General features: G+C 31.1%; 1 protein-coding gene across 2 annotated transcripts; it reads left to right on the forward strand.

Annotated features, from left to right (window-relative positions):
• Nucleotides 1-178: 178 nt before the first annotated feature.
• LOC106459593 (tyrosine-protein kinase RYK-like) lies at nt 179-11,736 on the forward strand. 2 transcript variants are annotated; one of them, XM_022386108.1, is made up of 12 exons: nt 179-437; nt 1,038-1,172; nt 1,707-1,736; nt 2,354-2,492; nt 3,589-3,671; nt 3,831-3,977; nt 8,313-8,402; nt 8,789-8,991; nt 9,222-9,331; nt 9,591-9,750; nt 10,142-10,278; nt 10,685-11,736. In XM_022386108.1, the coding sequence occupies exons 3-12, from the start codon at nt 1,727-1,729 to the stop codon at nt 10,794-10,796; spliced, it is 1,191 nt and encodes a 396-aa protein (XP_022241816.1). In that variant the 5' UTR covers nt 179-437; nt 1,038-1,172; nt 1,707-1,726; the 3' UTR covers nt 10,797-11,736. The 2 variants fall into 2 exon arrangements, with proteins under 2 accessions (XP_022241816.1, XP_022241815.1); XM_022386107.1 differs by having other exon boundaries at nt 180-437; nt 3,583-3,671.
• The last annotated feature ends 3,521 nt before the right edge of the window (nt 11,737-15,257 follow it).

Genomic DNA, 15,257 nt, shown 5'->3' on the forward strand with positions numbered 1-15,257 from the left:
ACAAACAAACTTAACACTGCGTCTTAAAATAGTTCACGTCCTACTATTTACACCTTTATGCGTTATTTAACGGCAGTTATAAATAACTTTCAATAAAGTCGTTACCTTCGTGTATAACTTAAATAATTACCCAGAATACTACAATAATTTTTTTTTCTAGGACCTATGAACTTCTCATGTTGCAACAAGTTATTTGGTCGAAACGGTGACGTAATCTGCAATTTTCTCACAATATGTTCTGTTTTATTCTATTTCTGTAACCTAACTTACATTTTTGGTGCTGTATTATTGCCGCATTGTTTTCTTTTGTTATTCAGCTCTCTTCCACTTCTTCCAGGTACACTACTCGATTGCTGTGCTGGTCAATAAAACTGACGCCTTGGGAACTCCGCATCTGGACATCAACAGACAAGGTTTACTACCAGTAACGCAAGAGGGTGAGTTGGCTGAACCAGGCAACAAAGCTATTATTACATCTTTCTTTTAAGAATCCTAAACGATTAATGTATAGAAGTAAACCCACATTGATTTTTTATCCAAGATAAAAGCGATATTTGGCTTATTGAGAAATCTTTCTGGGGTAATAAGATATTTAGTCATATAAAAACACTGTTGGTAGAAGAGAAAACAAAATATCTTATAAAACATTGTTTCACATGAAATAATATTTTAAAAAAACAGTTTTTTAGAATAATGCTTCAAGTTGAGGTATCATAGTTACTTATGTAGTATTAACCTTTGTCCTATTGTACAAATGTTTTAATTATATATACTGTCTGTATTATAGGTTTAATGCTTTTGTTACTGAATATCTTTGTTATTTTAGTTTAAGTATGTCATTGGCTGTATAACATAATTTTGATGAATGATTAATAAATAGTAATGCATTAGATTTAAAAATATTTAAGAAAAATACAGTTTCCAGTCTTGATAAATTTAAGATCTTCATGTAGCTCACATATCGGTCTTTTACATAGTGTGACCTTTTTGAAAAGCCAGAAAAAATCTATATGTTTTATAATATTTTCATTCCTCAGATTTTAAAGTGTTCCTACCATGCACAGGTGAAAAGAGTGAAGAGGTGATTATAAGAATCCAGATTAATGTGACTACTGAAGGTTACCCCAATGCCACATGTTTGACTTTAAAGAGAAGGAAAGTTTGCTTGGAAAGTAAGTTTAGAGGGAAATGATACTTATCTCTGGTGCTGTCTGGGTGATTTGTTAAGAATATCCTTCACAAAAATGTCCAGTCTAATCTTGTGTTTAGTTTCAACACTTTGTGACCACCAGCTGACTGATTTTATTTAGTGCTTAAGGGATAGAGTGTTTTTCCCTGTACCAGATCTAATCTTGTGGCTGGGTTTCAAAAGCTTTGGGGTTGAATATATGAATTTATTAAGGGTTTCAGTTCTTACGTGTCTTTTATTGGGTCACATTTAGCTGGTTTTCAGCTTTATGGTTTATTAACATGCAAAAGTTACATACATTGCTATGTGGTTGTAATGAGAATGAACAAGAAATTGTAGCTATTATAATAAGTATAACTTGGAGTTTTATCAAAAGAACTAATCACTACATGTAAATTATAATTTTCTAATGCTGTGAATGTTTTTGTGTTGCTAATATTTACAATATCTATATTGTTAGGAACATGTTATCAGTATTTTTAGTTAGGTGCCTGAATGATCATTTTTCAGTTTTCAGATCAGAAACAGAATGGAACCATGTTAATGAGTAAGTTTAGTAATTACTTTTCTCAGATTTGTGGGTAAGTGAACAATAATGAGCAAGATCTAACAACTGGAAGAATTAAACATATTTATTTTGAATATCTCTAGCTTAAGTTTACATGATTTAATTTTGTTCAGTAATTCCCCATACAGTTTAGTTAGGAGCTTTCTCCAGTATGGGTACAAACAAGAACTTGAATTTTGATTATTTATATGTAATACTTTCAATCTTTGCATTGCTCTTGGCTTTGAAGCAGTTATTGAAACATGAAGCCACTAAGCACTTTATAAGCAGGTAATTAATCATTCTATAAAGATTTAATAAACAACTTAGCAGCTGAGAAGCCATTTACACAAAAGGAAAATAAACACATTGGTTTATAAGAATGGATAAATAAGACATTGGTGATAAAATATTTAAGATTTTCTTTAATTGTTGCTTATTTTTTTACTTTTGGTTTTTAATATAAATACAGACATTCTTTCATTCTCTAAACTTAGGCAACATTTCTGATATTATTGTTTAAAATATTCCTAAAGGTCGGTTGGAAAAATGTGTTAAATATGATTTCATGTCAATAGTAATGGATCTGTATTCATTGCATATTTCTTGTTTCTCAGATCTATCACCCATGGTTGCTTCAACCAGCTCTTTCTATATTGCTGTTGGATGTGCAAGTGCTTTGATCATTGTAATAACAGCAGTAGCTACAGCTTGCTATGTGAGAAGCCAAAAAACCTGCATAAGGAACACCATAAAGTATGTTACTGTTTATAATATTTGGCTTTTTGATCTGTAACTCTCTACTATAGCCTTAGTATTTTTGTGTGTAATAAGACACATTTGTATTGCTAATGCAGAATCACATGGGATCAGGATTTATAAATGTTGTGAATACTTATTTTAGTGGTATACTATTACAGATTATCACTGGATTTTGTTACATATATGAACTTATCTAGTCTGAAGGATGTAAAATGCTGCTGCTAAATGTTCGTTATCTCTTCATAGTGGGCATCACAGTTATTACATTATTCACTTATTTGTATTTTATGACCCATTATGATTGAGGCTTGTAAATCTCAACAGCCAAGTATGTATAACATGGAAAGAGAAATATTAAATAAGAAAACTATATTAATTTGCATGTTTAGTAAAAAAAAAAAAAAGAACAATTTTTTAATGAAAATAAGTTATTCATAATACAAGAATGACGTATACAAATATTTATGCTAATGAAGTTTCAAAACAAATTTTAATCATGTGTTAAAAATGTATAAATTATCAATATTCAACCATAAAACGATTAAATATCATGTGTAAAGTATTCTAATTTTTAGTGGCCTTTGTTACAGTCTTGAGTATAATGACTTAAGGATTTTTTTACAAGCTTAAATATGTTTGATTTCAGAGCTTAAGGGGGGTTTCTAAATCAACTGCCATCTTACTAGAGCACATGATGCTAGGTTGGAAAAGTAGAAATTTATTCAGTTAACTGAGAAATTTACTATTGATATTTATTTAGTCATTTGAAGAACACAACTTATTCATGCAGGATTTGAAACTGCTATAATATTCAAAGAAATCCCAGGATACTACTAGTGAACGGTTTAAGTCATTGAAATATTTGGATTTGGGGGGTAAATATGGGTTTAATTAATACTCTCCTGTTTCTCTAAACAAGGTAAAGCCATAACTGTGCAAATGACAGCACTTTGAATTAAGCCCAATTTATACAGTTTAATAGTTGTTCACTGGTAATATATGTCATTCATTACCTATATATGCTGTCAATTTCATTGTGTTATTAAACTAATAGTGGTTTGCCCCCACTGTAATTTTTGGTCAGTTACAGAAGAGATCCACCCAGGGATGTACCTGTACATACTCAGACCTTCCTGCGAGTAGACACTCCTAACAATGCTAACGCAATAGCAGGTAAGTTAATGTGGTTCCTAAGTTCTTAGAATACCACAGTCAGAAAAACATAAAGGATTAAGATCTATGTTCCATTAGTAGTGCATTTTAGTATAAAGTTCAAAAATAAATATTCTGACTAGAGATTGAAAAATAAAAAACTGTTTGTTCATATTTTAGGCTATTCTAGTTTTAGGCGGTTGACTTCTTCATCAACCAGTGCACCTGTACAAATGAATAATCTCCGAATATCTGAACTCACTGAACAGATCTGCGAGATAGCAGTTGAAAAAAAGAAGATAATGTTGCATGAAAAAATACAAGAAGGTAACATATTTTTATCATTCTGTTTAGAATTAACATGGTTCAATGTTCATTACACATTTTAACATTCACATATGAGATCAGGTAACACATTTCAATGTTTATTACAAGTTTTAACATTCACTACAAGATTGAGTAACATGTTTTATCAATTATTATACAAAAGTAACAACTTTTAATATTTACTACCAAAAGTTAACATGTTTTTGTGTTAATTGCAAGGAGATAATATGATTACGTATTTACTATTGGGTCAGGTAACACATCTTAATGGTTACTATTAAAAGGACAACATGTTTCAATACTTACTACAAAAAAGTAACTTTTTAAATATTTATCACAAGGTTAGGTAACATGTTTTATTGTAAGAAAGTAATACATTTTAATGTGTCTGAAAGAATGGGTTTCATTAAACCCAAACTTTCCCACCTAATTAATTTACAGGTTATCTGTACAAATCTAGGTTTCCCAAACTTTGAGGGTGATTTGTGTGAACTCTAATGTTTCATAGTAAAGAGGGGATGTGTTGTAGCAGATGGAAGTCTTTCAATCCCTATTTATAGCATACATGCTTAATTAAATCATTAAAAATAAAAAGACTTTTAGCTAAATTATGAAAAATAATTAAGTTTTTGACAAATGCGTAGCTTTTTTTTTTTTCAACAATTTCATGGTATCATAATAATTATACAATATCTTTACACTTTTAGCAGTTTTGTATTTGGCCATATTTTTTTTGTTACTTAAACTGATGTACTATTTGTATTGAGTTACACACCCGCTTATCATCAAGTTCATGTAATTCCAAAACAATTCAAATATTCGTGTTTCTCGCATGAAAACACCTATTAATTTGTTCACTGTTTTTATGTATTTCTGTAGTGCTGACATAAATATCAAGTCCCTGGAAGGGTCAGCGGTAATTTAACGAACTTACAACTCTAAATTAGATAGATTCCCCAGTGGTGAACAGAATACAGATAGCCCACTGCATAGATTACCACTAAGAAAAAAATAATGAATGTCAAGGCTATTTAAATATTGCTGTATATAATACTATTATCAGATTTATACCTTAGCGCCATCTCTTTGCCATGAACAAAATTACACTATAACAGAACCTTTCAATTTTATGAAATAACAAGACCAGTTATTGGCACATATTTAGACACAACACACTACAGGGATACAATAAATCCTACTCCAGTCATGAACAATTTTAGTTTTAGATAATTGACATTCAGGAAATTGTTCCAGTATATTTTGCTTAAAGGTTTTACTAATGGTAGTAAAAAAATAAATGCTTGTGACTGTACAATGGTTAGTCATTTTAATGATATATCATTGAAAACATTACATCATGGTGACAGCTAACACACAGTTCAGGCCTCTCACCTGAATCTAAGCAAAAAAAAAAAAAAGAGGTAAATATATGGAAATTAGTCACACATATAGAGATAACATAGGGCAGCTAAAGGATATATTATTTAGTAAGGATGGTAAAATTAGAAAAAGCTTACCTTGAGATTAATATTGTTTGGATACCTTTCTCAGTTATGTTTTAACACTTATTTCTGTTTTTATGGCCACAGTAAAATAGTGCTGGCAGTAATCTAAATATAAGCTAAAACACTTATTTATAGGAATATTTGGATTTTACTTCTAGTCTACATGAGCTTGCTGAACAAGCGAGTCATTTTTAAGTCAAAATTAGATGGCAACAAACATCTGTCATATGGCCCAGACTGTTAGTTGACTAGAAAATTATTTTTATGTATGATATGTTAGGAAATCAGCCTTAATACATGCATCTCTAATTGTAGTAGCATTCACATGGATATTACAATGTGCTACTACTGGGATTAAACTAATAATGTGCTAGGCCCGGCATGGCCTGGTGGTTAGGGTGCTCAACTCGCAATCTGCAGGTCGCGGGTTTGATTCCCCGCCACCAAACATGCTCGCCCTTTGAGCCGTGGGGGTGTTATAAAGTGACGGTTGGTAAAAGAGTAGCCCAAGAGTTGGTGATGGGTGGTGATGACTAGCTGCCTTCCCTATAGTCTTACACTGCTAAATTAGGGATGGCTAGTGCAGATAGCCCTCGTGTAGCTTTGCACAAAATTCATAACAAACAAACTAACCTGCTAAGCCTATCATTACATTGTTTGCTATCTAAAGCAAATATGTTGCCACTACTGTGGTAAGTTGCAACTCATGTTAAGTATTTTACATGTTCATCATTCTTGATGGCACAGAACTGATCAAAAAGTATTACATCAAAATGATCACATGCTTTAAGAAAAACTGCCACTGATGTAGATAAGGAACACAATTTTATTCTCTTATTAATAAATGTCATTCATGATATTCCAAAGGATGCAGGATCAACAGAAAGAAGTTAACATCAAAAGAGGTATTCAATAATCCTGGTGCTTTTGGAAAGTGAACTTTTTTTCCTTTGGAGTAAATGGTAAATCCCATTTACCCCTGATAAAGGAAAGTCCACTCTTTGAAAATGCTTGGGTTATTTTTCTGTATTTATGGTGTAACTTATAAAAAGTGGTTGCACTTTATCTCTCTGAAGATGTTCGGTTTCTTTAGGACATTTTTCATCAGTGCAGGTTTATTATGTTCCAAGTTATCTCATTCTTTCACACATTCACCTCTTGCATTATAGAATTCTTCCAATTTCGTTTTTGATGCAGACAAAAAGGAGTGTGACCCAACTCCACTTCCTCAAAATCTATCTCCTAAAGGCCTTTTTAATGGATTTCTCAGTCTGATTCATAATATCCTGAGCCAATTTGAAGGATTCTTTAGAGCTTTACTCTTTATTCCTCAACTCTATTTCTTTTGCCAACAGATTTCTTTTTGGCCTCTAAATGTTAATATTTTTTTGTGCCTGCAGTTTATCTTACTTCTGCTTTGCTATTCTTGCCTCCTTCAAAGCTTGTCTTTACTTCTGCAGTCTTTTTTTATATAGAGATTTTGAATCTTGGATTGCTCTTATCATATCTTTGTTTTGCTCCTTCTTGTGGATTAGATCGTGTGATTTGTGCACAGTCTTTCAACCTCCATAACATATTTATAGTGTGTGTGTGTTATGAACTTAATAGGATCTTATATTTAGACCCTGGGTAGGATGGAGAAGCTGAATGTGTTGTAGAGATTCTCCTTTAACAATGGTCAATTCAAACATGCACTTTCTCATCATCTAAGTGAACCAATTTTCAGCAACATCCTCTATCAGATAGTTTCCATTCATCTCTGATAAGTTCTGACATTATGTATTTCGATATCTGTGTTACATGTCTGACAATTCTCGCACCTGCTTCTTTCTTTTAAAGAACTGATTCACATGAAAAGTTCTTGTTCGCAACATTTGTTTTCATTCATGAGTTCTTATAATTCATGTCTCACAGTTTTTTTGATTCTCAGATTTCTGTTGCCAGATTTGCTTGTAGACCAATAATTTGGGTTCATCATTTGTGTTCCATTGCCACCAGAACAAAAATATCATTCCACACACTGGAGCCATGGGTATGTTATAAGAGTGATGGTCAAATCTCACTATTTTGTCAGACAAGATTATCCAAAGTGTTGGCAATGGATGCTGTCAACTAGCTGCCTTACCTCTAGTCTATCACTTCAAAATTATGGATTGCTAGTGCAGATAGCCCTTAAGTAGCTTTGTGGAAATATCTGATACAAACAAATAAATCATAATCCAAATTGAATTGAATTTTTAAAAAATCATTTTTAAATACACATATGTTTACTCCATCACTAAGAATTTACCTTATCTTGAAGTAACTGCTTTCACCTTTCATTTGGGTTTCAACTTAATTTTTTGCTATGAGAACCAAAATATGCTTTCTTCCTGTCTAGCCAGCACTTTCTGACTTCATGACTATTACTCTGTAACATAAGCTTGAAATTGCTTAATGTTCTAACAAGGAAAACAAGCATTGATAAACACTATAATTACTCGTAATGTGAAACTGGGAAATTTAGTGTCATAAGAAGCAATAGCATATAAATAAGTACATGAACTGTATTATTTATTGTCAAATGTTTGGTGAGAATTTAAGAGGAAACTGTCAATTATAGGGAAAATTTAGCTATTTCAGACCAAAGTATAGGAATATTGGGAGAGCATAAAAATATAGAAATTATTTTATATTTGTAAGGTTATTTCAGAGTACTTAATGTGTGGTTTTATTGAGACATTTTATGTTATATATTTTGATCAATATTTTGTAACACCAATTTTTTTTTTAACAAACCTTTTAGTTTCAAAAAACTCATCCAAATTTTACTTTTGTTTTCAACTGAAAGGAACATTTGGCCACATATGTCGTGGTGTACTGATAGATGATGGAAATGAAGTGAACGTGAAGCAGACTGCAATTGTAAAAACTGTGTCTGGTAAGTAAGAAACAGAAAAAGGAGTAAAATTATATATTAACTGCAGTCCAGAAATTTCTAGCACTGTTTGATAAAACCAAAGATACATAATGTACAGTCTAGAAAGTTAATTTTCTTAAAACATATGGTAAATTTCTAAAGCTTATCTCTAGAGTTCTTAATTATAGTTGTGTTTAATTTGTAATGTTGGTGTTATGAAATATAACTTTAAAGTAATATTCTCTAAAAAAAAAGTGTATTTTGAACTTCTGTCCAGATCAAGAACTGATTTTTTTTACATAAACATCATCAGTATGTTCCTGGTTCATTTCTGGTATTTCATAAGACAGTCATTTTTTAAAATTACTATAACTATCGAGGTAAATTTTTCTCATCTTCATCTCTAGAACAGGCGTCTAAGGACCAAATCTCGATGCTTTTAGCTGAAGGAATGAAAATGTATGGAATAAACCACAAGAATGTGTTGCCAATCATTGCAGTTTGCATGGACAATGTGCACCATCCTCTTCTGGTCTACCCATTCATGAACAAGGGAAATCTGAAGCTATTTCTTCAGAAGTGCAGATTTTCAGTTGAGGGTCACTGTCACGTAAGTAAACAACACTGACGAAGTCTAACTCATTTTTTCAGAAGTGCAGGTTTTCAGGTAACAGTGTAAGTTAACAACACTGTCAAAGTCTAACTGTTTCTTCAGAAGTTCAGGTTTTGGGATACAGGTACTGACATGTAAGTTAAAACTTTCTTCAGAAATGTTGGTTTTAGTAATTGTGTCTAATTTAAAAAATAAGCAAGCACTTTTAATTAACTTTAACATTACAGACTCTTCTTACTCAAGATCTTGTTGCCATGGCAATCCAGATAGTTGAAGGAATGATTCATCTTCACAAGAAGGATTTAATTCATGGTGATTTAGCCACTAGGAATTGTGTGTAAGTAACAGACTTTGGAATAAACTCCACTTATTTCTTTTAACTCCAAAAATAAAACAAATTAACCAATTACTATTATATTTCATATAAATTTGTAATTACTAAGATTTCCTGGAAAGACTAGATGTATTGGAAAAATAATTATTTTAGTTGCATTTTGAATAAGATGTAGTTAGAAGTAACTTTAGTGTGTTTATTTAGCGCACTTTTACCAAGGGTATGTTTTATTCAACAAATGCTTCTTGGTACTTTGCTATAGGGTGGATGACAGATTGCATGTGAAGATAACAGATAATGCCTTATCTCGTGATCTATTTCCCAGTGACTATCATTGCCTTGGTGACAACGAGAACAGGCCTGTCAAATGGCTTGCATTAGAGAGCTTGCTAAAAAAAGAATTTTCTACAGCTAGTGATGTCGTATGTAGTTTTCTGTAATTTAAGTGAACATTGTAAAAGCTCTGCCAACATTAATTTTGTTTCCTTTCCAAAAATAATTGCTTTGATAAAACATTCTAGATAATTATAGCTCATACTACATCTACATATTTAATATTTAGAATAAAGTCACTTTCAGAATATTGATATATTTTAAACTCATGATTTTTTGCAATGAATGTAATCTCTAAATGTTAAATAAAGTTAAATTTTTTATGAAGTATCTATTAATAAATATAATGTAGGTATTTAATTAATAGCATCTGTATGTAATAAACAAGACTAAATATACAAGTTTTAAAAATTTGATTAAAAACCTTTGTACTTATATAATTTTTTTATTTGAAGAATTGTTTATTATTTACTATTTTAGTGGTCATTTGGTGTCACTTTATGGGAACTAATGACCCTTGGTAACCAACCTTATAAAGAAATAGACCCTTTTGAAATGGGAACTTCTCTTCAAGATGGCTACAGACTGTCTCAGCCAATCAACTGTCCAGATGAGTTGTGAGTAGTCTTCGGAAGGCACTCTCCTATGTATGCAATTAAGCAGCTATATAATATAATAAATGATGTATCAACTAGCATCCAAAAAAAAATACATCATTTGTTATTAAGCACAAAGTTACACAATGAGCTATCTAGGCATATAAGTATCAAAACCCAATTTTTAACTTTATAAGCCCCAGTCTTAATGCTCAGCCCTCAAGGTGAAGGGGGAGAATAAATAGCATGTAAACTAGTTATCACCTTACATAATAATATTAAAATTGAAAGCAGTTTTGCAGAAGAAACAAATATCAAAATAATAATATATGGTATTTATTTTATCTTATTTTTTTGGAAGTGGGAGTACATTTTCGTTACTTATGTAGAACAAAAACTTTATCATTCCTGCTCATTATTATTACAGATACCATTTGATGGCCCTCTGCTGGGTGACCAAACTGGAGAAAAGACCAACGTTTTCCAAGTTACTTGCCTTTTTTCAAGATTTTTATAATGCATTAGGACTCTACGTTTGATTTATAAAGTGGGGATAGCTGGTCCAATTTTTCCAATAAAGCCATGATAACATCAGTTTATTATGTTATATGGTTATATTAAAATGTTATGAGAAACATCTTACAGTTGGTTTGTACATTTACACTCGTTGGCCTTCAGTATTCTATTTGGAGAGTATCACGAGTTATTTCTGAAATAAATTCCTTTTTTAACAAACCTCCTCCTTAGTGCCAAGTTGAACACACAGAATGAAGAATGTTGTGAAGTGGGTGTAAATTTGTATTTTTTGTTGTTGTTCATGAGAATGATGAAGTAAGAAGAAAACAGTGTGTGCGTGTTTTTTTGTGGTAAGTATAAAAATATGCAAGCACTTTTAATTAACTTTACAGCTTCTTCTAATTCAAGATCTTATTGCCATGCCAATCCAGAAATGAATATGTAAGGATCACTAATGTTCTGTGCAGTTTTTCCTTACAGTATATGACACTAGAATATGTTGAAAAATATTACAAAACTTATATTTATAACTGGCTATTTGTATTAAGAAGTTAGCTATATTATGTTATTGATTTTTTACGACCAAAAAATAACAGTTATTTACTTATTGAAATTTACTATTCTAAACATGTGAAAATGTATAACATGTTTAAAATGTTCTAAAAAAGTAATGAAGTCTATTATAATAAGGGAAAAAAGAAATCTGTTAAGTTTTAAAAATCAAATTTACTTTTATTTCCTTGGTGGACTTGTCAAAATATAATGGGCTATAACAGTTTCATGACTAGCTCCTGAAATTTGAGTGAAACAATAAGCAACTTCAAATAATAATGTTAGTGTAAAGATCCAATACATTCAAGTGTAAGAGAATGGTGTCATGTAAGAGTATTATGTTTATTAGGGAGTCTCATATAAGATGCTGAAAATCAGAAAATAGAAATGTACATACTTATAAGACACTTCAAAACTCAAAAGAAATGCGATTGAAAATTTCACGGTGACACTTCTGGCTTGTTCGTTATAAACACACTGAGCTAACTCCATTTCATTTGCATTTTCATCCAAGAAGCACTTCAGAATAACCTCAGTTTCAAGCTCTAAGAAAGTATAGTTGGAGTGTCAATATTTACTTTACTAGCACGTTTCAAGTGAATTTACATTACTTATGTGAACTCCATCACCATACATTACAAGTCCAACAGTCTGAATATTAGTAATATGCAAGTGCAAAAAAAAAGTATGTCTTTCGAGCATTAAACTGTACTGTTAAAAAACAGCCTTATTCTCAGTAAATTAGATGTTTTTTTTGGCAGACCTCAGTAGAATTTTAATATAGTATGTTTTGACTACTAGTAATAAGCAATTGAAGCAGAAACTGATTTAAGTTCTTTTGAAGTTCAGTTTGTAAGAACACAGATTTTACAAAAGTACATGTAACCCAGTGGTGTTTTAAATTTTGGTTGCTTTTGAACATTTGAAAAATATTCTCATAATTAAGTATGGAAATGTTAATAATTTAATACATTATGAACAATGCATTTTAAAGTGAAATTAATCAGTTTATTTTATTTGTTCCTTACTTTCTTTCCTTCACAAATTTATTTTTGTATCTATGCCATTAATGTAAAGATGTTGATATCCATTGTTCTGATTTACAGATTATTGGTAGTTTATGCTATTTCATTAACATTAGGTGGCTTAGTTTAAAAAAGGTAAATAAAGATTTAAAAAAACTTGTGGATGAAACTGTTAATTTTAAAGAGGAAATAATGAAGTATATTGTAAATATTTTTATACATAAACCTTAATTTTGATGTGTAACCCAAGCCTCGCTCAGTTAAATAATTGGCTTTTGATTGAAAAGAACGTTTAATTTTTTCATTGAAATAGAAATTTGGTTCCAATGCTAGTCAGTGTTTGTTGCTGTTTTATGTTTATTGATTGTTTATAGGTAGAAAAACATTGACTAAGATATTGCTATGTGTATATATTGTACATTTATTATGCTTTTATGCTTCTCTTGTGTTTTATTCCACACATAAAAAAATGCTCAATAAAATATGTGTTCAATGAATCTTGTGTGGTACTACAAATGTATTAACAATCTATATCTGTGGAAAATTTGTAATTATATTCTTATTTTCATACAAAAATCTGGTTAATGTGGAATATCTCAAACTATAGTGAAAAAAAGAGAAAATGTTGTGTGATTCAACATGCAGTTTTTAAAATGATCATTTCCCCACAATCAAAACAAAAATTTAGCTTACGATTATGCAAGAATAGTGCACTAAAAATTTAAAACCTTAAAATTGTCTGAAAAATTAATGTAATTATTTTGATTAGTGTGATATAAAAAAGTAATATATTATTTTAAACATATCTTAACAATATTTTTTAAATTAATTTATACACACGAATCTACATTCCACACACAAACCCATTCACCTATGCATGTACATATGTGTTTGTATGTATATCTACATACACACACACATTCATATGTATATATAATCTTTGATGAATGTTCTTTCATATTCTTATATGCTACTTCCTTTTCTTCATATTTAAGCCTGGCATGGGCAGGTAGTTAGGGCGCTTGACTTGCAATCTGAGGAGTGCGGGTTCGAATTCCCTTCCCACTAAACATGCTTGCGCTTTCAGCTTTGGGGGCATTATAATGTGATGGTCAGTCCCACTATTCATTGATACAAGAAGTGGCAGTTGGTGTTGATGATCAGCTGCCTTCCCTCTAGTCTTTCACTGCTAAATTAGGGATGGCTTTCACAGATAGCCCTCATGTAGCTTTGCACAAAATTCAAAACATACCAAACCAAATTGATACTTATAGTTCTGTGTTTGAATTAATCACAGGTTTTGATAAAACCTTTTTTTTTCCAGGTCTATTTATTATAGTGTTACGTATCTGTTCGTTTGTTAATTTTCCGTAAATATTATTTACAAAGAAACTAGCGATACAAGTCCTTTCTTAAATAAAACTAGTTTATTCTTTCTTAATACAACTGCAATACACTTAATTTCCACAGTCACGCTATAATTCACAATGAACGACTCACGTGCTCGACTCAATTGTCAGCCTCTATCTCTGTTTGCAGTTCAGTTACATTCCATTGTTGCCGTCACTTCGTGGTGGTCTTATATACAAGAATACAGCATATCTAGTAAACACTCGAGGCTTCACGAACTTTTGAGAATATGACGTGTTACCAGAGTCACGTGACCCGCGCTGTCGTAACAATAGTTTTTAGTGTACGAAAAAAGTAGTATTTCAATGCTACCAGTAAAATATGTTGTCTGCTCTCAGTTGTTTAAAAATATTTGTGTCTGCAACCTTAAAAATGAAACGTACTCTTTCCTCATTCAAATGGTGGAAATTCTTTGCTTTACTACTAGTATTAGTTTGTGTGTGAAGAGGGGGTGGGTTATTCGGTAGAAATAACAATTTAAAGTTCAGTCAACTTATCAATAACGACAAGCGTTTTATTTTATCGACTACAACGTACAAATTTTACAAGTAATCTTAACTGATGTTAGCTGATACTGATAGAACTACGCTCACAGTATACAAGTTACAAGAGACACTAACACAACAATTTTACTTTTTTGCCAATTTCTCTCATACGTACAACACTTTTACGAATATCTTTATTTTTTGTTGAAGCACAAACTCTATATTCACAAAAACGAAGTAACTCAATTTTCAATCCACTCTAATAGACTCACTAATCAATCGATAACTCTTGTTAGTCGCGTTTCCTAAACTTAAGAAAATGTCAGATGTAAAGCCATGCGTTCTTCACGTGACGTTAAAGTCCCTCTAGACAACATTAATACAAACGCATAAATTATACAAAAGCATAGCCTACAATATTATTAATTTTCCAGTCATTTGAGTGTAAAATTAGTTATATTCAACTGCAAAGTTTTTGTGACAAATTGTTTTAAAAGAAAGTAAATAACATTTCTGTAACCGAGTTCGATGGCGTTTCTCTTAAGATATAACTTAGAACTGATGAAACTTAAAATCTTACTTCCATACCTTTCATTTTCCTAATTAATCTCACACTCGGGTATAGGTATTTCTGGGGTTTCTTTCTGACGCTAAACTTCTAAAATGCTTATAGGAAATGTTTTTTCATCGTTAAGAATAAACCTTTGGCACAATTAGCTATTATATACTCTTTACTCTTGTATTTGGCTTCAATTTAGCTTTAGTGCGGTTTATTTGGCGGTAATGAAAATACTTACAAGTTACAGTACAAAACATGGGCGTCCGTAGGATGGGCAAGGGGGCATTTACCTCTTCCCCCTGGAATTTCAGAAGAAATTTTTTTTTTTAATTATTCATCTAATAAATTTATTAGAAAACAATATTATTTAAATATAAATGACGAAATTAGGTGTACATAAATAAGCCATAATCAGCCAATGCAACGCATTCAAACTTTAAGACAATAAATGGC

Source organism: Limulus polyphemus, unplaced genomic scaffold, assembly GCF_000517525.1.
Source record: "Limulus polyphemus unplaced genomic scaffold, Limulus_polyphemus-2.1.2 Scaffold634, whole genome shotgun sequence".
NCBI lineage: Eukaryota > Metazoa > Arthropoda > Merostomata > Xiphosura > Limulidae > Limulus > Limulus polyphemus.